Source organism: Suricata suricatta, chromosome 1 (assembly GCF_006229205.1).
Source record: "Suricata suricatta isolate VVHF042 chromosome 1, meerkat_22Aug2017_6uvM2_HiC, whole genome shotgun sequence".
Classification (NCBI taxonomy): Eukaryota; Metazoa; Chordata; class Mammalia; order Carnivora; family Herpestidae; genus Suricata; species Suricata suricatta.
Genome location: NC_043700.1, coordinates 32,778,856 through 32,793,990, shown reverse-complemented (window position 1 = coordinate 32,793,990; position 15,135 = coordinate 32,778,856). Strand labels below are relative to the sequence as shown.

Sequence of the window (15,135 nt, the reverse complement as noted above, 5' to 3'; positions counted from 1 at the left end):
GCTGCCACCTGTCCCTCAGCACTGGGCACTTTTGGCTGAATGTATGAGCGAGGTCCCTTCCTTGATTCCCCCCCCCAACCCCCAGTGATTTGCTAGAGGGTGAAGGCCTCATTGCAGGGACGTGATTTGAATTCATACTGCGTTCACACTGACCCAAATCTGGGAGCCAAATCCCTGGTGCAGTCAACTTGGTTTATTCATTTCTGGATAAAGGGTAGTAGGGAAGCACAGGGAATCTTCTCCTGAGCTCAGGTCTCCCGGAAGTCTGAGCCTTTCCTGATGAGAGGCCATCTGCCTCCCAACCATAGTCCATGCTCCAAGGGCCCCTACCTCTTGAAAGGGAGGAGATGCTTTTTCTTGCCCTGTGATAAAAGTCACACTATGGAGGGACAGAGGCAGGCAGTACCTGTGAAGCACCCCCCCACCCCGGGTGGGATGTGGGAGCTCCCCTGAAGGCCTCCCTGGCTACCCCAACTGGCTGTCAGTGGCGGGGCCACCTTGTAAAGTGATATGAAAGCAACTGGTCCTATAACACAGCCCTCCAGGTTCGATTTAAGAAAACAAAAGCAACAAAAAAACCTTCTGGAAGGAGAGTCTTAGGGAAGGAAAGTTTCATTATGCAAATGACCCGAACTGTTCCCTCTGAGATCCTCCACTTCTTGCCTTTGCAGTTCTCTCTGGTCCCCACTGCGGCTGCCAGGCCCAGCCCGCGGGGGCAGGCTGCTGTGGCTTTCAAACTCTGGGCCACGGAGGGACACAACTCTTTCTCTGAAGTCTCCTTAGTTTAGCTGCTAATAATGAAAAGTTTAAAAAAACAAACCCAGGAAAGTGCAGAGAATGATTGCAGGATATATGAACAGCATAGAACTTTCCCAAATCCAGGATTCTGAGCTGAAGGAAGTCCAGGCCCCCCTGAACCCTGCGAGCTTGGGGGACATCCGCCAGGCGGCTGCAGGTCCTCACCTTGGCTTCTCAGTTGGTGTGACGTCTCTCCTGTCCTGCCTCTACGTGGTGTCACTTCCTTTCCCCACGCTCCCGTGTCTGCTCATCAGGCCTGTAGATTTTTCTAAGCAATGTCCTACAGGCTTATGCCTGGAACAAAAGAAATCCTAAGCTCCCCACCACCAAGAAGTAACTAACTAACCACTGTTATTCTGATTCTTTGTCCTGCCATTTCCCCCCCTCATACAAACAGATAGATATACTGTATTTCCTTAAGAACGGTAATTTGGATTTTCTTTTTTTCCTTTAATTGAGGTGTAGTTGACCTACAATATTATATTTGCTTCAGGTGCACAACCTCGTGATTTGACGTTTATATACATTAGGAAGTGATCACCGGGGTCCCACTCTTCTGGTATTCACTAGACTCCTGTTGCATCCTTGTGTCTTTAGATATCTTTATTCACTTTTTTAAATGTTTATTTTTGAGAGAAAGAGGGACAGAGCATGAGTGCGGGGAGGGGCAGAGCAAGAGAGGGAGACACAGAATCAAAAGCAGGTTCCAGGCTCTGAGCTGTCAGCACAGCCCAATGCGGGATCATGACCTGAGCGGAAGTCCGATGCTTCACTGACTGAGTCACCCAGGAGCCGTAGATACACTTTAAAAAGAAGATGGGAACACAGGAAGCACAGACTGCTTTGAACACTTCTGCAAACCTTTGATACTGTTCTGCAACAAGGACAGATAGTGATTCTGGGGGAGAACGTGCCCCAGCTGACTACCCCTCCCCCCCCTGAAACACACCCCCCCCCCACATGCGCGCGCGCACGCGGAAGCCGCTTGGGGGATGCAGACACAATCCAGGTTCCTTATGTCTCCGCTTATCATCGCGGCTGCCTCTGGACCAGAATAAGCCCTTGCTGGGGAAGCACCTCGCCCCCACCTCCCGTGGAAACCGGTCATTTACAGGGTGTGGCTCTGACTGTTTAACCACGGCCCAGACACCAGCACAGGCTGCTTGAACCCAAGGTCTACCGGCGAATGGATCCAGTTCGAAGCTTCTCTTCAGGTGTTCTCTTTGGAGCTCTGCCATCTTGCCCTGGGGGGAAGCCAGGAGCTTTCATTTCACATTCCAAACAGGCTTCTTGAGCTCTGCAGAACACAAACCTGAGCCCTGGAAATAGTCCCGTTGATAAGCCCTCAGAGGAGAGAGAAAGCTGTTGCCTTTGCACGTAAAGTGCCCTTCGCGCTGAGCTTTGACGGCAGAAGCATTTTTGCATTAAGCATTGGCGTTAGTACTAATCACTAAGTACTGAAAGGTACTATTTCTAATTCTCATCAAGGTAGATAATATTTCCATTGAGCAGAGGAGGATATTTTAGTGCCCCTAGGGTGGCACTGTGAGTAGTTAAGATTCAGGGCACCTGGTGGCTCAGTTAGTTCAGCGTCCAACTCTTGATTTCAGCACAGGTCACAATCTCTGGTCTGTGAGATCGAGCCCTGCATCTGGCTTTGCACTGATAGTGCTGACCCTGCTTGGGATTCTCTCTCTGCCTCTCCCTCCCTCCCTTTGTCTCTCAAAAATAAGTAAATAAAAGAAAAAGTAAAAAAAAAACAGATTTGAACTCCTTGTCTGTGTGACCTGGAGGTCTAGAACAGGGGTCAATAAATATGGCCTGCCTCCTGTTTTTATACGGCCCTCAAGGCAAGAATGATTTTTTTTTTAAAACAAAATGACTAAGTCTGGAGATGTAATGTATAGAGTGATGGGCATAGTCAATGACACCACACCAAATACTGAAATTCTTACCATTTTTATGGTATTTAAAAAAATGTTTTATTTATTTTTGAGAGAGAGAGAGACAGCGTGAGCGGGGGGGGGGGGCGCGGGGGGGGTCAGAGAAAGAGGGAGACACAGAATCCGAAGCAGGCTCCAGGCTCTGAGTTAGCTGTCAGCACAGAGCCCGATGTGGGGCTCGAACCCACGAACTGCGAGATCATGACCTGAGCCGAAGTTGGATGCTTAATCCACTTAGCTACTCAGGTGCCCCGCATTTATTTTTAACAACAACAACAAAAAATCAAAATAACAGTATTTCATGACACATGAAAATTACATGAAATTCCAAAGTCAGTGTCCACAGAGTTCTGCTGGAGCACAGCCGTGCTCAGTTGCTCACGTAATTGTCTATGGCCGCTTCCACGTTGTAAAAGCAGATGTGAGGAGCCGTAGCAGAGACCTTATCATCCGCCAAACCTAAGTATTTGCTATTTGGCCCTTTCCAGGAAGAGTTTGCTAACCCCTGGTCTGGGATCACTTTGGGACTTTGGGAGCCAAGGAGACAATGTTCTAATTCTCTTGGGATCCTGGAGGATTGGAGCAGGCAGGGGAAGTGGTGTGACTCAGTTTCCCCTCAGGATGGGGCCAGCTATTGCGCAGCCTCCCTCAGGAGGGAGGTTCCCGGTAGGTAAGCTGATGGGCACCTGTGCTCGCTTTCTGTGCAGCCCATGAGGGCTTGTGACCGCCTTTACAGGTATCAGACGCCTTTGTTCCCAGGAGTTCAAGAAATTGAACCCATTTATCCTCAGCCCAGGAAAGACAAAGTGTGTAGTGGGGATGGAATAAACACTGCAAAAGGGGGAAGTGGATACGAGCAAAGGAAGTTAGTTGGCACCAGGATTTAGGTAGTTCATGCCACAGGCATGTCTCACTGTGAGGGGTGGATGAGTGTCCGACGAAGAGTTGAGGTGATGGTAAGGAAATCCAGTCAGAAAGACTCACCAGCCCGAGGCAGCTGCCACCAGGCTTAGTGTGACAGGAGAGCATGTCCTCAGGGCTCAGAGTGAAACTGGCTTAGAGTGACAAGGTTTCAGTCAACTAAGCTGGGAGGAGCCCAGGAGTGAGGCCGGATTAAGGACCGTGGCGGCCCAGCTCTCCCTGGCTACTTGTTCTAGATTAGAATCACCTTGCCTCCGAGAAGTTTAGTGGATCTGTTGCTTCTGTCAGGCCCCGCCCCCCGCCCGACAGGTGTTCACAGGAGTTGACTAGCTTTTCACTGAATGCCAGCCCTCAGTGCAGATGATGCCTGCTGGACACACGGACGTCAAAGCCACGTCATTCCCACAAAGACTTGCAATCAAAGGGAGAGCCAGACGGGCAAACGACTAGTAGAATACACACAGCTAACTGAAGGAGGACTCGTGAGAGTTTCCTTCAGATCCCACAGCATCAATGTCTTCCTCTTCCCTCTCCTCCCTGGACAGAACTGTGGCTTAAGGTCAGTATTTCACATGTGGACCATGGCTGGGTCAGCCATTCCAAAAGCCTCCCCTCCCCAACAGCCTCCCCTTCCAAGTAGCCTTCTACTCGAATCCACACATTCTGGGCACTCGACATTCTAGAAGCCTGTGTGCCAGGCACCATGTGGGCACTGTTCATACAGAGACAAGAAACATGGTTCCAGTTTCACAGGCCGGTGGGAGGGGTGGCGTGGGGCAGAGGGGTTTGAGGAGCATCTGGTACGCAGACCATCACTATCACTGAATGATGGTAGCTCTTAGAAGAGTCTATGGCAGCAGGAAGGGCAGCACTAGGATTTGTGTAGGTACTAATTTCCAGAGAAAGGCAAATAAATTGACTTCTTCTTTAGAAAGTGGAGAACTCCAGACTTACAAGCCTTAAATTTCTTTTTGTAAATTTTAAGTACAATCTACCCCGCAACATGGGACCCAAACTCAGGACCCCAAGAGTTGCATGCTCTACCGACGGAGCCAGCCAGGCACCCCTGGACTTCCAGGTCTTACTAGAGTGCGCCATCTTCTGGTCTGGGTCGTGCCCATCTCCCATCTCCCAGCCTGTTTGTCTGAGGGCCAAGCCCTTAGGGTAATTACACACTTGCAACTGGAAAAGAGAATCACTCCCCTACCCCTTAGAGGTGCTGGTTGGAGCATCGTAAAACCGCTCTTCCACTTTACTAAGAGTAATGTTGGGAAAAGGAGAATTATAAGGCGTCTCTCCTGGGTAGAAGACGCTAGTGAAATCCCACTTTAAAAAATGTAGTTAGGTTCAAGATCTGCACAACATTGGGGCTGAGAGGAGTCTGATGCTGTTCTGTGTGGTAATGTAAAGAACCACTCCCGAAGCAATTATGTTGCTTTTAGGAACATACTTCTCCACCCCAGGAGGAATATCGACTTATTGTCTAAAACTCTGGCAGATGTCTCTGAGGGGTCTGTCTCAGTATTTATCTGCTGGACAGCCAGAAGTAAATCCTTACCACATACCTCGTACTAGGGGGCAAGTCTAAAACAGAGGAGACTTTGAATGCCAGTGGCCACCCAAATCTATTATGCGGAAGCCCCCTTGGGGTGTGGGGCTATAGTAATTCAAATGTAAGGGAATGAGCTGTTGGGACTATTGCATCTCGGGTTGGGGGGAGGGGTGAATGTTCCAGTGTGATTAAGTCCTGTGGTAGTAGATGGGACTTCTCTAAAAAGAAGTTCTCATGCTCTAAGAAAGCAATCTCTTGGGGATGGGGTGGTGTATTTAAGTATAAACATCAAGGAAAGAAACTGGAAAAGAAGGGGCTGACAGCTTTTGAAGGTATTTTGGTTTGGTTGTTTTTTAAATTTAATAATAATAATTATTACTATTTTTCTTTTGAGAGAGATAGAGCCAGTAGGGGTGGGAAAAAGGGAGGGGTAGAGTCTTAAGCACGCCCCACAGGTGTGGGAGCCCAACACAGGTTCCCTTTCACTGCCATGAGATCATGACCGTGAGACCATGATCATGAGATCATGACCTGGGCCAAAATCAAGAGTCAGAAGCTCAACCAACTGAGCCACCCAGGCACCCCTGGTTTGGTTGCTTTTTAAATACTTACCTCTTGGACTGGGAGGAGAGTCTTACGAACTTTCCCATATTACAAATATACTTTTCATTTATGTTACAATCACCTTCAGGCCCTCCACCCTTCAGCAAGGAGCATAAAAGGGCCTTGTGATACTGGTGTGGAAAACGAGAAAATGGGAGTCTGGCTGCTTTGTGCTCACAGGTCAACTGACAACTAGTCAGCGGGACAGCAGGCTAGTAGCCCAGGGAGATCCGAGGTGCAGGAAATTCTGTTGTGCAGTAGTGGGGAGGTGGGGAGGGTGACGGAACAGCTGTGAGCAGAGGGGAGGAGCTTGTGAGCCAGAGGGGCTTCTGTTGAACCGACAATCCTTGTAAGGCACAGCCCCCCTTTCCCAACTTATACTAAAAGTAAACAACACTTGAAGCAGACAAAGCTGATGCTTGGGTTATAGATAATGTGCAATCTTTGTGTCAGAGATGCCCTGTTCCCCACTGTGGTCCGGGAACTCACAATCTCATTAGCATTACAGAGAATCCTCTGGACCTGACTGCTGATTATAGCTCTTTCAAAAGAACCTAGAGCCCTGTCCCATCAGATCCCTTTCTTTTTTGAGGCTCAAATTCTTTGACATCCCTCTGGTACATGATCACTGTATTGTCTGTCTCTTCAGACTAGTAAGCTCCATTTTTTATTTTGAAATCTTTTCGGTTCTAGGACTCATAATTTATTAGTCTTCTAAGGAAGGCAACTGTTTCTTATAGCCTGTAAGCTGTATCTTATTCCTCAAGCGAGAATCCCAATTTGTTAAGGGGCTGACAAAACATCCATATTCCTCATTTCATTCTGTGCAGGAACTGTCCAAACATTTTCTGTTCTCAGGGGAAAGTGATGATCTTACCTTCTGTCCCCAAACCGCAATGTAAGGTTGAAATTAAGCGCAGAACAGTTCCTAAAATCTGCGGATGCCAGGAGCCTAGTTCTCCACTGTCCGCCTGAGAAACAGTCTCCACACACACTTTAGGCGCTTTCTGTGATGACTCCCATCTGTTTTCTTGGAGTCATATGGACAGACTTCGGTGGTCCTTGTCATTTAACTCAACTCTCTTATCTTTCAGACACAACTGATCAAATCTTTCAAGCATTAAAATCTTTATTCTTAATGATTCTTAATGAGTACGATTAGGTGACTCTTTTGGCAACTTTTAATTTATATTCAAATATAACATACATAATTTTAAGTTTGCTAGCTTGGTTTCTGTGATAGTATCACTAAAGGCACAATTTTGCTCCAGAGCCTTTGAGTTATACTGTACCAAGCTAGGAACTCAGAATCTTGGCATATCTTAAAATTCAGCTTTTAAAAACATCTACATCTGCTCAAACCCTCCAGTTTGCCCAAAGCATCATCACTCCATATTCTTTCACTCTCAACTCCCTCAGATGTTCCTTGCCTAGTCTCTGAAAGCATTTGAGTTTGCCACTCTGGTGTGTTTTTTTTTTTTTTTTAATGTTTATTTGATTTTGAGAGAGGGAGGGAGAGAGGGAGAGAGGGAGAGAGGGAGAGAGGGAGAGAGAGAGAGAGAGAGAGAGAGAGAGAGAGAGAGAGAGAGGAGAGAAGAGACAGCAAGCTTGAGCAGGAGAGAGGCAGAGAGAGACGGAGACACAGAATATGAAGCTGGCTTCAGGCTCTGAAGCACAGTGCCTGACATGGGGCTTGAACCCACCAATCAGGAGATCATGACCTGAGCCAAAGTTGGACGGTTAACTGACTGAGCCACTCAAGCGCCCCTTGCCACTCTTGATTTTAATTCGGTTCCTTCATTCTATAGTTGAGAAAAATAAACCGCAGAGAGACGAAACAACTTGCCTGGGAAAGCCACTCTGGAGAATAGAACACAACTTCCTGCTCTCTCCCCAAACTTTGTCCTATGGCCAAAATCAACATTTGTTACCAAAGAAAGCAGAAAATCTACAATTCCTCAAGCATTTCAGAAATTAGAGTTGTCTGAGAATGGTAACAACTCCTTGTCTGTTATGTGTGTCCACGTAGGGAAAAATTTCACCTAAACTGAACGCCCTAGTCTGGCCCACTCAAACTGACCACAAGCGCCCGAGAAGGCGAAGACGCGGTCCATACCAGGAACCTCCTCTCCTAGCTCACGTTTCTACCCGAGCCCCCAGAGAACAGACCGGAAGTGGTGCGCCGCCGGCGTAGAGAACTACCCATGTAAGCCGCGTTTGCTCTGGCCGGAAGAGAAAGGTGCAGCGCTTAGAAGGCTCCCCTCCTAGTTCCGGCTTCTGTACTGTTGCGGACGTAGGAGTGGATACCTGAAAGTATCCGAGACGCTGGGTTGTGACATGCCGGGCGGAGGCCAGTGCCCCGATTGCGGCTCCACGGAGCTCGTGGAAGACTCTCACTATTCGCAGAGCCAGCTGGTGTGCTCAGACTGTGGCTGCGTGGTCACCGAGGGAGTCCTTACTACCACCTTCAGCGACGAGGGCAACCTCCGAGGTATCTGTGTCGGCCTTTCCAGGGCCGTGGGTATAGCCTGGGGTGGTGGAGGGATTGACATCCGATTCCTCTTATTCCTCTCTCGCCCTCTCGATGTCACGTGTACACTTAACTACTGGAGAAAGTGACCTGAAGTGAGTGAGTGAGCTGCAGGAGGTCAGGGACTGCCATTCATCTGTGTTTTTCCAGCACCTGGTATGGTATCTGGTATATTTAGGTCTAATAAACGTCGGCCAAATGACACAAAGAGAGAAATAAAGTTTCACTCAGTTTACCTAGTCTGGGTGTGATGGAAGGATTGTGGGTCAATTCTTTACAATACGGACGAAATATTAGCTGGAGGAGCCTTTCGCAGTAATTGACAAAAATGTTTTCTTTTTTCCCTTTCTGGGTTCCTGACCAGTGCAGCCCTCAAAATCAGAAGTCAGGAAAATTTCCTGGATTCGATATACAGACGGGATGGCTGCAAATTTGGAACACTTGAAGCCACTTTAGTGCAGTCTCTGTATTTGCTACTGCTTGTGAACATAGAAAACCAGATGGACTTTTATTTATTTTATTTAAAAAAATGTTTTAAGGTTTATTTATTTTTGAGAGAGTGGCAGAGTTCTAGTGGGGAAGGGGCAGAGAGAGAGGGAGACACAGAATCGGAAGCAGGCTCCAGGCTACGATGAGCTGTCAGCACAGAGCCTGATGTGGGGCATGAACCCACGAACAATGAGATCATGACCTGAGCCGAAGTCAGAGGCTCAACCGACTGAGCCACTAGGTGCCCTCAGATGGACTTTTAATGTGCAAAAATGGGCACCTTCATTAGAGTAGAACCCTAATGATACGAATTCTCCCTGGGTTTGTGTGGGGGGAGGCCAGGGGTGTGGTGAATAAAAGCTAAACAAAGCTATGTGTTGTTCCTTATCTTACAGAAGTAACATATTCCCGAAGCACAGGGGAAAACGATGGAGTTAGCCGCAGCCAGCAACGAGGTGAGAATCAACCTTTTATGATACAGTGACCTTAAAGAAAACTCTTCTGATGGTCCAGCCCATCCTCTTGCTTTTCCTGTTTTCAGCATTATTGTGTGGAGTAGAGTAGAAGAGAATGATAGTCTGAGATAAAGGACAGAGATGGTTCTAAGAAAGGTAGCAATTCAGTACACAGTGTGGGTTTGTCAGGGGTATGTTAGAGATCGATTCAGGCATCCCAGAGCACACTTTGGCTTGGCTCTGAATCAGACCAGCTCCTAAAGAGTGGTGGATTGAAATGTGACTTGTGTCTTTAGAATGACTCACCAAGTGCCACTTTTGTTATTGTAGAAAAGCCCATAATTTGGGCATCTGATATGGGAGGTGAGCTCAGCAGAAATTGCTAAGAGCCACACAGTAGCGCCTCTGACCCCCCTGACTCTGGCTGTGGGCTTTCTTAGGGCTCCGCCGCGTGAGAGACCTCTGTCGGGTTCTGCAGCTGCCATCGACATTCGAGGACACGGCTGTCGCCTACTACCAGCAGGCGTACCGGCACTCTGGGATCCGCGCTGCCAGGCTGCAGAAGAAGGAGGTGCTAGTGGGGTGCTGTGTCTTAATCACCTGCCGACAGCATAACTGGCCCCTGACCATGGGGACCATCTGCACCCTGCTGTATGCAGACCTGGATGTGTTTTCTGGCACCTACATGCAGATAGTCAAACTCCTGGGCCTGGATGTGCCATCGCTGTGCTTGGCAGACCTGGTGAAAACCTACTGTAGCAGGTACCTGCCTACTGGGAAGCCCGGGGTGGCAGGGATCCTTAGACCTGAATCCTTTTACCTCTGGCTGTCACTTTCTCATCAAAGTGCATCTAAAGGGATTGGGAGAGAAAGCAGTTCTCTCTCCCTCGTGCTCTTGCATCCTCTCTTCCTAGTACTTCCTAATAAAGCTAACTCCATTTTACATTTCTCAGCTGTTAGGCATTTCCAAACCCCTTTGCCTTCACTGCATCCTAATTACGTAGGCAGTGCAAGTATTAGCCTTGGCCCCGGGCTGCCGAGTTGCGGCTCTCAATGCTGTGCGTGGCCTGCTTGGCCGTCTGCCCTGCTTCGGCAGGATCATACCTGCAAGTGGAGGGGACGAGATGTTAGTGACGGGGCCAGGAGTAGAAGCCACTGCTTTTTTTTTGTTAAATTTTAAGGAGCTACGTTCTTTTTCTTTTTTTTTTTTTTTCTGAAAAATAAAGCAGAAGGCAAAGGCTACCAGTGGCAAGGTGTGTTGGGTTTGCTTGGTTACTTCCTAGCCGGATGACTGTGGGCCAGATTTTTAACTGTAAATGCACATAACGGGGTGTAGAGGGGACGAAAGGAGAACGTGTATAAAGTGCTCAGAATTATAAAAATGTTGGCTTCCCTCCACAGTCTCCTGCCCTTCACCTGTCTCCTCTCAGCACCTATGTAAACTGGCCCCCCCCACCCACAAGGACAGAACGGCTTGCCCACCTAGGGGGTGGGTGGCTTTTCTTCACCTGGGGAAAGCAGTCCCCTCCCCCATGGGCACCGAGACCCAGCTCTCTCCTTTTGGTCATTGCAGCTTCAAACTGTTCCAAGCCTCCCCGTCGGTGCCAGCCACATACGTGGAAGACAAAGAGAAGATGATGTCGCGAACACTGCAGTTGGTGGAGCTGGCAGACGAGACGTGGCTGGTGACCGGGCGGCACCCCTTGCCCGTCATCACCGCTGCTGCATTCCTGGCTTGGCAGTCGCTGCAGCCGTCGCATCGGCTGGCGTGCTCCCTGGCCCGCTTCTGTAAGGTGGCGAACGTGGAGCTGCCCTGCCCCGCGCCCTCCCGCTTGCAGGAGCTGGTGGCCGTGCTGCTGCGGATGGCCGAGCAGCTGGCCTGGCTGCGCGTCCTGCAGCTCGACAAGCGCTCGGTGGTGAAGCACATTGGCGACCTTCTCCAGCACCGCCACACGTTGGTCCGCAAGGCCTTTCGAGATGGACCGGAGGGGCTGGAGGCCGGGGAAGAGGAGGAACCTCGGGAACAGTGCCAGGGGCCAGGGCAGGGAAAAGAGGTGGCCAGGAGTCCCTTTGGTTTGCCTGCGGGGAAGCGGCTGGCCGGTCCTGCCCTTCTCCTCCCACCTTGCATGTTGAAGCCCCCAAAGCGAGTGTGCCCCCCACCCCCAGTCTCCACAGTCACCGGAGATGAGAACATATCTGATAGTGAAATAGAGCAGTATTTGCGTACCCCTCAGGAAGTTAAGGACTTCGAAAAAGCTCAGGCTGCAAGAGAGGCTGCCAAGAGTGTTTCTAACCCTGATGTGCAGGCGGGGCAGGGGTAAGAAGTGGGGGGCACACCACCACATTCTGACAGCTGCTTCATAATCAGCCTGTCCTCTCTGGAGAAATCAGCATGTGTGAGTTCTGTTGGAAGGAACCAAGAGACTCTGCAGTTACTCAGACCCTGGGTCCTGGAGTAGCAGTTGGGAGCAGGGCAGAGACAATTGGATTGGAGGGACCCCCATCCCTTGGTCCTGGAGAAGTTGTCCCTTTGTATTACATGGGATGGCCTTCCTCCTAGACTGGTTGGGGGGGGGGGTGTTAGGCTTTCTCCTGGTTTGAGTTGGGTACAGTGCTGCTGCTGGTGCGGAGCTGGTAGTGGTGTTTCAAGTGGCATCGGCCCCCAGGGGACAGGAACTGCACAACTCTGGGCCCCGTGACCACCAGTAGGCACTGATGGGTTCTTGTGTACGGGGTCACGAAATCCTCTACCTCATAACAAAAGGACCGTGGGTGGACTAAAGTTATAGCTCAAGGGCTTTGCAAAATTTTAATATATTAAAACAAGAGGCATCTGCTAGAAAACATTCTATTGTATAAAACTCAAGCTTTTAAAAACATGTTTTCTTTGGCACTTTTCATCCCCACCCTCCCTTTTCCCCAGCGCATTGCAAAAGCTCTCCAGTGCTAAGGCATCGGCAGGGCGTGTAATCAGCGGCCAGCGAATGTGGAAGAATAATACGAAGCTTTTTTTTTTTCTTTTTGTCTAGTATTGTCTGTGCAGCAAGCATAAATAACAGGATTCTTCCCAAGGGGTGTGGGGTTACTCCCCTCCCTTCTGTCTTTTGCCTTAGTGATCAGGCTGCAGTGACATGGACACTGGGAGGGGACCTAGACCAGATCTTGTTTTCCTGTCTTCGCCAGGCCCACACTTCCCTCCACTTTCATTGGGTCCTGTAGTAAAAGGCTGGTGGTGATGGCTTTTTAGGTTGGGGGGAAATATGGGTGCTGGTGTTTAAAAGTAGTGAAGGCACAGGCCTCAGGTGAGCTGCAGGGACCCTACCTGATAGCTTGGGGGATTTAGCTTGGGACTCTGAGACAGGAAGCCAGTTTGATGTTTGGGAGGCTTCTCCCTAACCTACCTAGACATCAGTTCCTGGACTGATCAGCCTCAGGGAGGTGGAAAGTGCTTCTCATCCCTGTGGTGTAGGAAGGCTGAGATGGGGGATGTGGGTCCTGGAACAATAAGTGCTTCTCCAGTGCCACCTGCAGCCTTGTGGTGGGGCCTCTCTCCTGAGCACAGTTTATAGGGCCAGGTTTAGGGCGTGATTGCCTTCAGCTCCAGGTCTAAGCACTACTGCTCTCTACTTCCCTCTGATCCTGCCCAGGCATCTGGCAGAGTCAGCTCCTCAGGGGTAGGGCCGTGGCTTTGTCCTGAGATGCCACCTCTAGAGCCCTGCTGTGTGGTTGGTGGACCACTCCTGTGGGAAGTGTCCCACGGTCCCTGATTGTGCGCACGTTCCTCCTGCCCCCGCCTCCTTCCCTAGCACTCCATCTCCAGAACTGCTTTCTCACGGTTCTACCTTCTTTTGCATAGTTTCTCTTAAAAGCAGCACCTCTGGGTCCTGGTCACTTGACTCAACTGCTAGGCTGGCCCCCTAGTTGGCCAAGAGCAGGGTGGGAGACAGGATCTAGGCACAGATGGCTGACCCCAGAGGAGGGCAGTGAGGAGAGAACCCTGTTCTCAAGCTCCTGTCATCTGTGACTTCCCGATCAGGCAGATCCGCCTGGAAGGCTGGGTGGATAAGCTGTGGGGAGTACCTAAGGAGGAGCCCACCCCGGGGCTGTGCAGGGGCAGCCTCCCACTCCACAGGCTGACAGGACCTCTCCCCGCTCCCCCCTCCCCTGGACGGCACCGTTTGACTGCCACAACCAGCCTGGGCCGGGACGGAAATGTATCATGCCTGTGGTCCTGGGATTGTCGCTATTCCCAGAGGGACGGCCGTCTTGGCGGTGGCAGGCCTCCGCCTGCCGTTTTCCCGGCCTCCAGGACTAAAGCTAGTGTGCCCAGCCGCAGCCGTTGGCCCCTCTGCCTCAAACCCGTTGACGTACCGGTTGACGTCGTTGAGGGTCCCCCAGCAGCCTGGGTGACGGGGCCGCGTGGCCAGCCTGTCCTACAGCGTCGCCCGCCCCCGCCCTAGACGGTGGTCTCGCTTTTCCAGAGGCCCGTCTTCATGCAGGCTCCTCCGACCGCCTCCGCGCCCGCCATGGTGATGTCGTCGTACTTGGCCCCCTTGGGCGCGCCGTTCAGACTGGCCGCGTTGAGCGGGTATGAGCGGCGCTTGCTCTCCCTCTCCAGCGCGCCGCCGCCGCCCTTGAGGTTGTCGCGACTGGCGCTGCGGCGCTGGCCCGGCCGGCCGGCCTCGGGGAGCGGCGCCGCACTCGTGTCGCTGCCCTCCGACGGCGTGAGCATGGGCTCGCCCTCGAGCTGGAGGCCCGGGCTGTTGCGGCTGCTGCCCGGGTAGCTGTCGGACGGGCTGTTGTGCAGGCTGCCGCTCTCGCTGGACAGCAGCTCGGGCGCCCCGGCCGCCGCGCCCCCCCGCAGCGCCTTGAGCCGGTTCTTGGCGCCAGCCTCCCCTGCGCGGTGGCCCTTGGCCCGGCTCTTGTGCACCCGACGCCCGTGGTGCAGGTTGCTGGCGTGGCGGGGCGCGAGGCTCCCTCGGGAGCCCGTGGGCTCTGGCTCCGCTTCCCCGCGGGCCGCCACCCCCGCCTCACACACCTGACTCTGGGCCAGCTGCAGGTTGGTGAGCTTGCAGGGGCCCAGGGGCGGCGCGTGGCCGCTGCTGCCGCTCGGGGACGACTTGAGAGAAGGAGGCCCCTCTCCGAACACGGGAGAACCGTCCTCTAGGGCGGTGGGCACGGCCCGGGATGAGGCGCCCGAGGCGGAGGCGTGGGGGCAGCAGGCACGCCAGGAGGCCCTAACGTCCCTGCGCCTGGCACAGTGGTGGGTGAAGACGAAGAGTCCCAGGGCGGAAGCGGCTGCCCCGTACAGGCAGCTGCACACCACCCGGGGCAGCCAGCGCTGGGATACGGTCAGAGCGCCGCAGGCCCACATGGCCAGGTACAGAAAATGCGTGGTCACGAGCGCCCCCAGTTGGACTCCCGGAGAATAGAGGCCGTCACCATCCTCCGGGGGACCGGGTGTCACCACCCCCACACTCCCAGTAGCCAGAAGGGATCCCGAGTCGTTCAAGAAGGGGCCGCTGCTCCTGAGCCTGGTGGAACCCCTCAGCTCCTCCCCTGGCTCCAGGGAGACCCTGCTGGTGCCCCCCTTTGGGCTCTGGGCCAGAGGACCCCGCAAGCGCAGCCCTGCACACAGGAAATAGATCCAGGTGATCAGCAGGATCAAAGCCACCGGGATGTAGAAGGCTCCTAGGCTTGGACGCCACACCAGCCAGCAGCTGAGGGGAGACACAGGCAGTGGATGAGGAGGAGGAGCATTTCTGAGGTAGCTGTGTGATAGAACAGAGGCTGGCTGGGCATGCATGGGTTTGGGTTGGGTCACTGGCTGGGTGGGCCTGGCAG

The 15,135-nt window shown here is 52.1% G+C and overlaps 2 protein-coding genes across 4 annotated transcripts in view; one reads left to right on the top strand and one right to left on the bottom strand.

Moving 5' to 3' along the window:
• The first annotated feature begins 8,081 nt into the window (after positions 1 to 8,081).
• BRF2 (BRF2 RNA polymerase III transcription initiation factor subunit) lies at positions 8,082 to 12,170 on the top strand. Its single transcript, XM_029936126.1, has 4 exons — positions 8,082 to 8,308; positions 9,232 to 9,291; positions 9,732 to 10,053; positions 10,865 to 12,170. The coding sequence occupies exons 1-4, from the start codon at positions 8,155 to 8,157 to the stop codon at positions 11,610 to 11,612; spliced, it is 1,284 nt and encodes a 427-aa protein (XP_029791986.1). The 5' UTR covers positions 8,082 to 8,154; the 3' UTR covers positions 11,613 to 12,170.
• The window catches only part of ADGRA2 (adhesion G protein-coupled receptor A2), a 34,882-nt gene continuing 31,821 nt past the window's right edge, over positions 12,075 to 15,135 (bottom strand). For all 3 annotated transcript variants that reach the window (XM_029936096.1, XM_029936113.1, XM_029936104.1), the window contains one exon: positions 12,075 to 15,011. In XM_029936096.1, the coding sequence (XP_029791956.1) occupies positions 13,748 to 15,011 (1,264 nt within the window). In that variant the 3' untranslated portion in view covers positions 12,075 to 13,747. The remainder of the gene's footprint in view (positions 15,012 to 15,135) is intronic.

Bases quoted from the DNA above. Each gene is read 5' to 3' on its own strand.
- BRF2 (XM_029936126.1), top strand. From the start codon at position 8,155: ATGCCGGGCGGAGGCCAGTGCCCCGATTGCGGCTCCACGGAGCTCGTG. The intron at 8,309-9,231 runs GTATCTGTGTCG...CTTATCTTACAG, and splicing joins CGACGAGGGCAACCTCCGAG to AAGTAACATATTCCCGAAGC. The intron at 10,054-10,864 runs GTACCTGCCTAC...TGGTCATTGCAG, and splicing joins GTGAAAACCTACTGTAGCAG to CTTCAAACTGTTCCAAGCCT.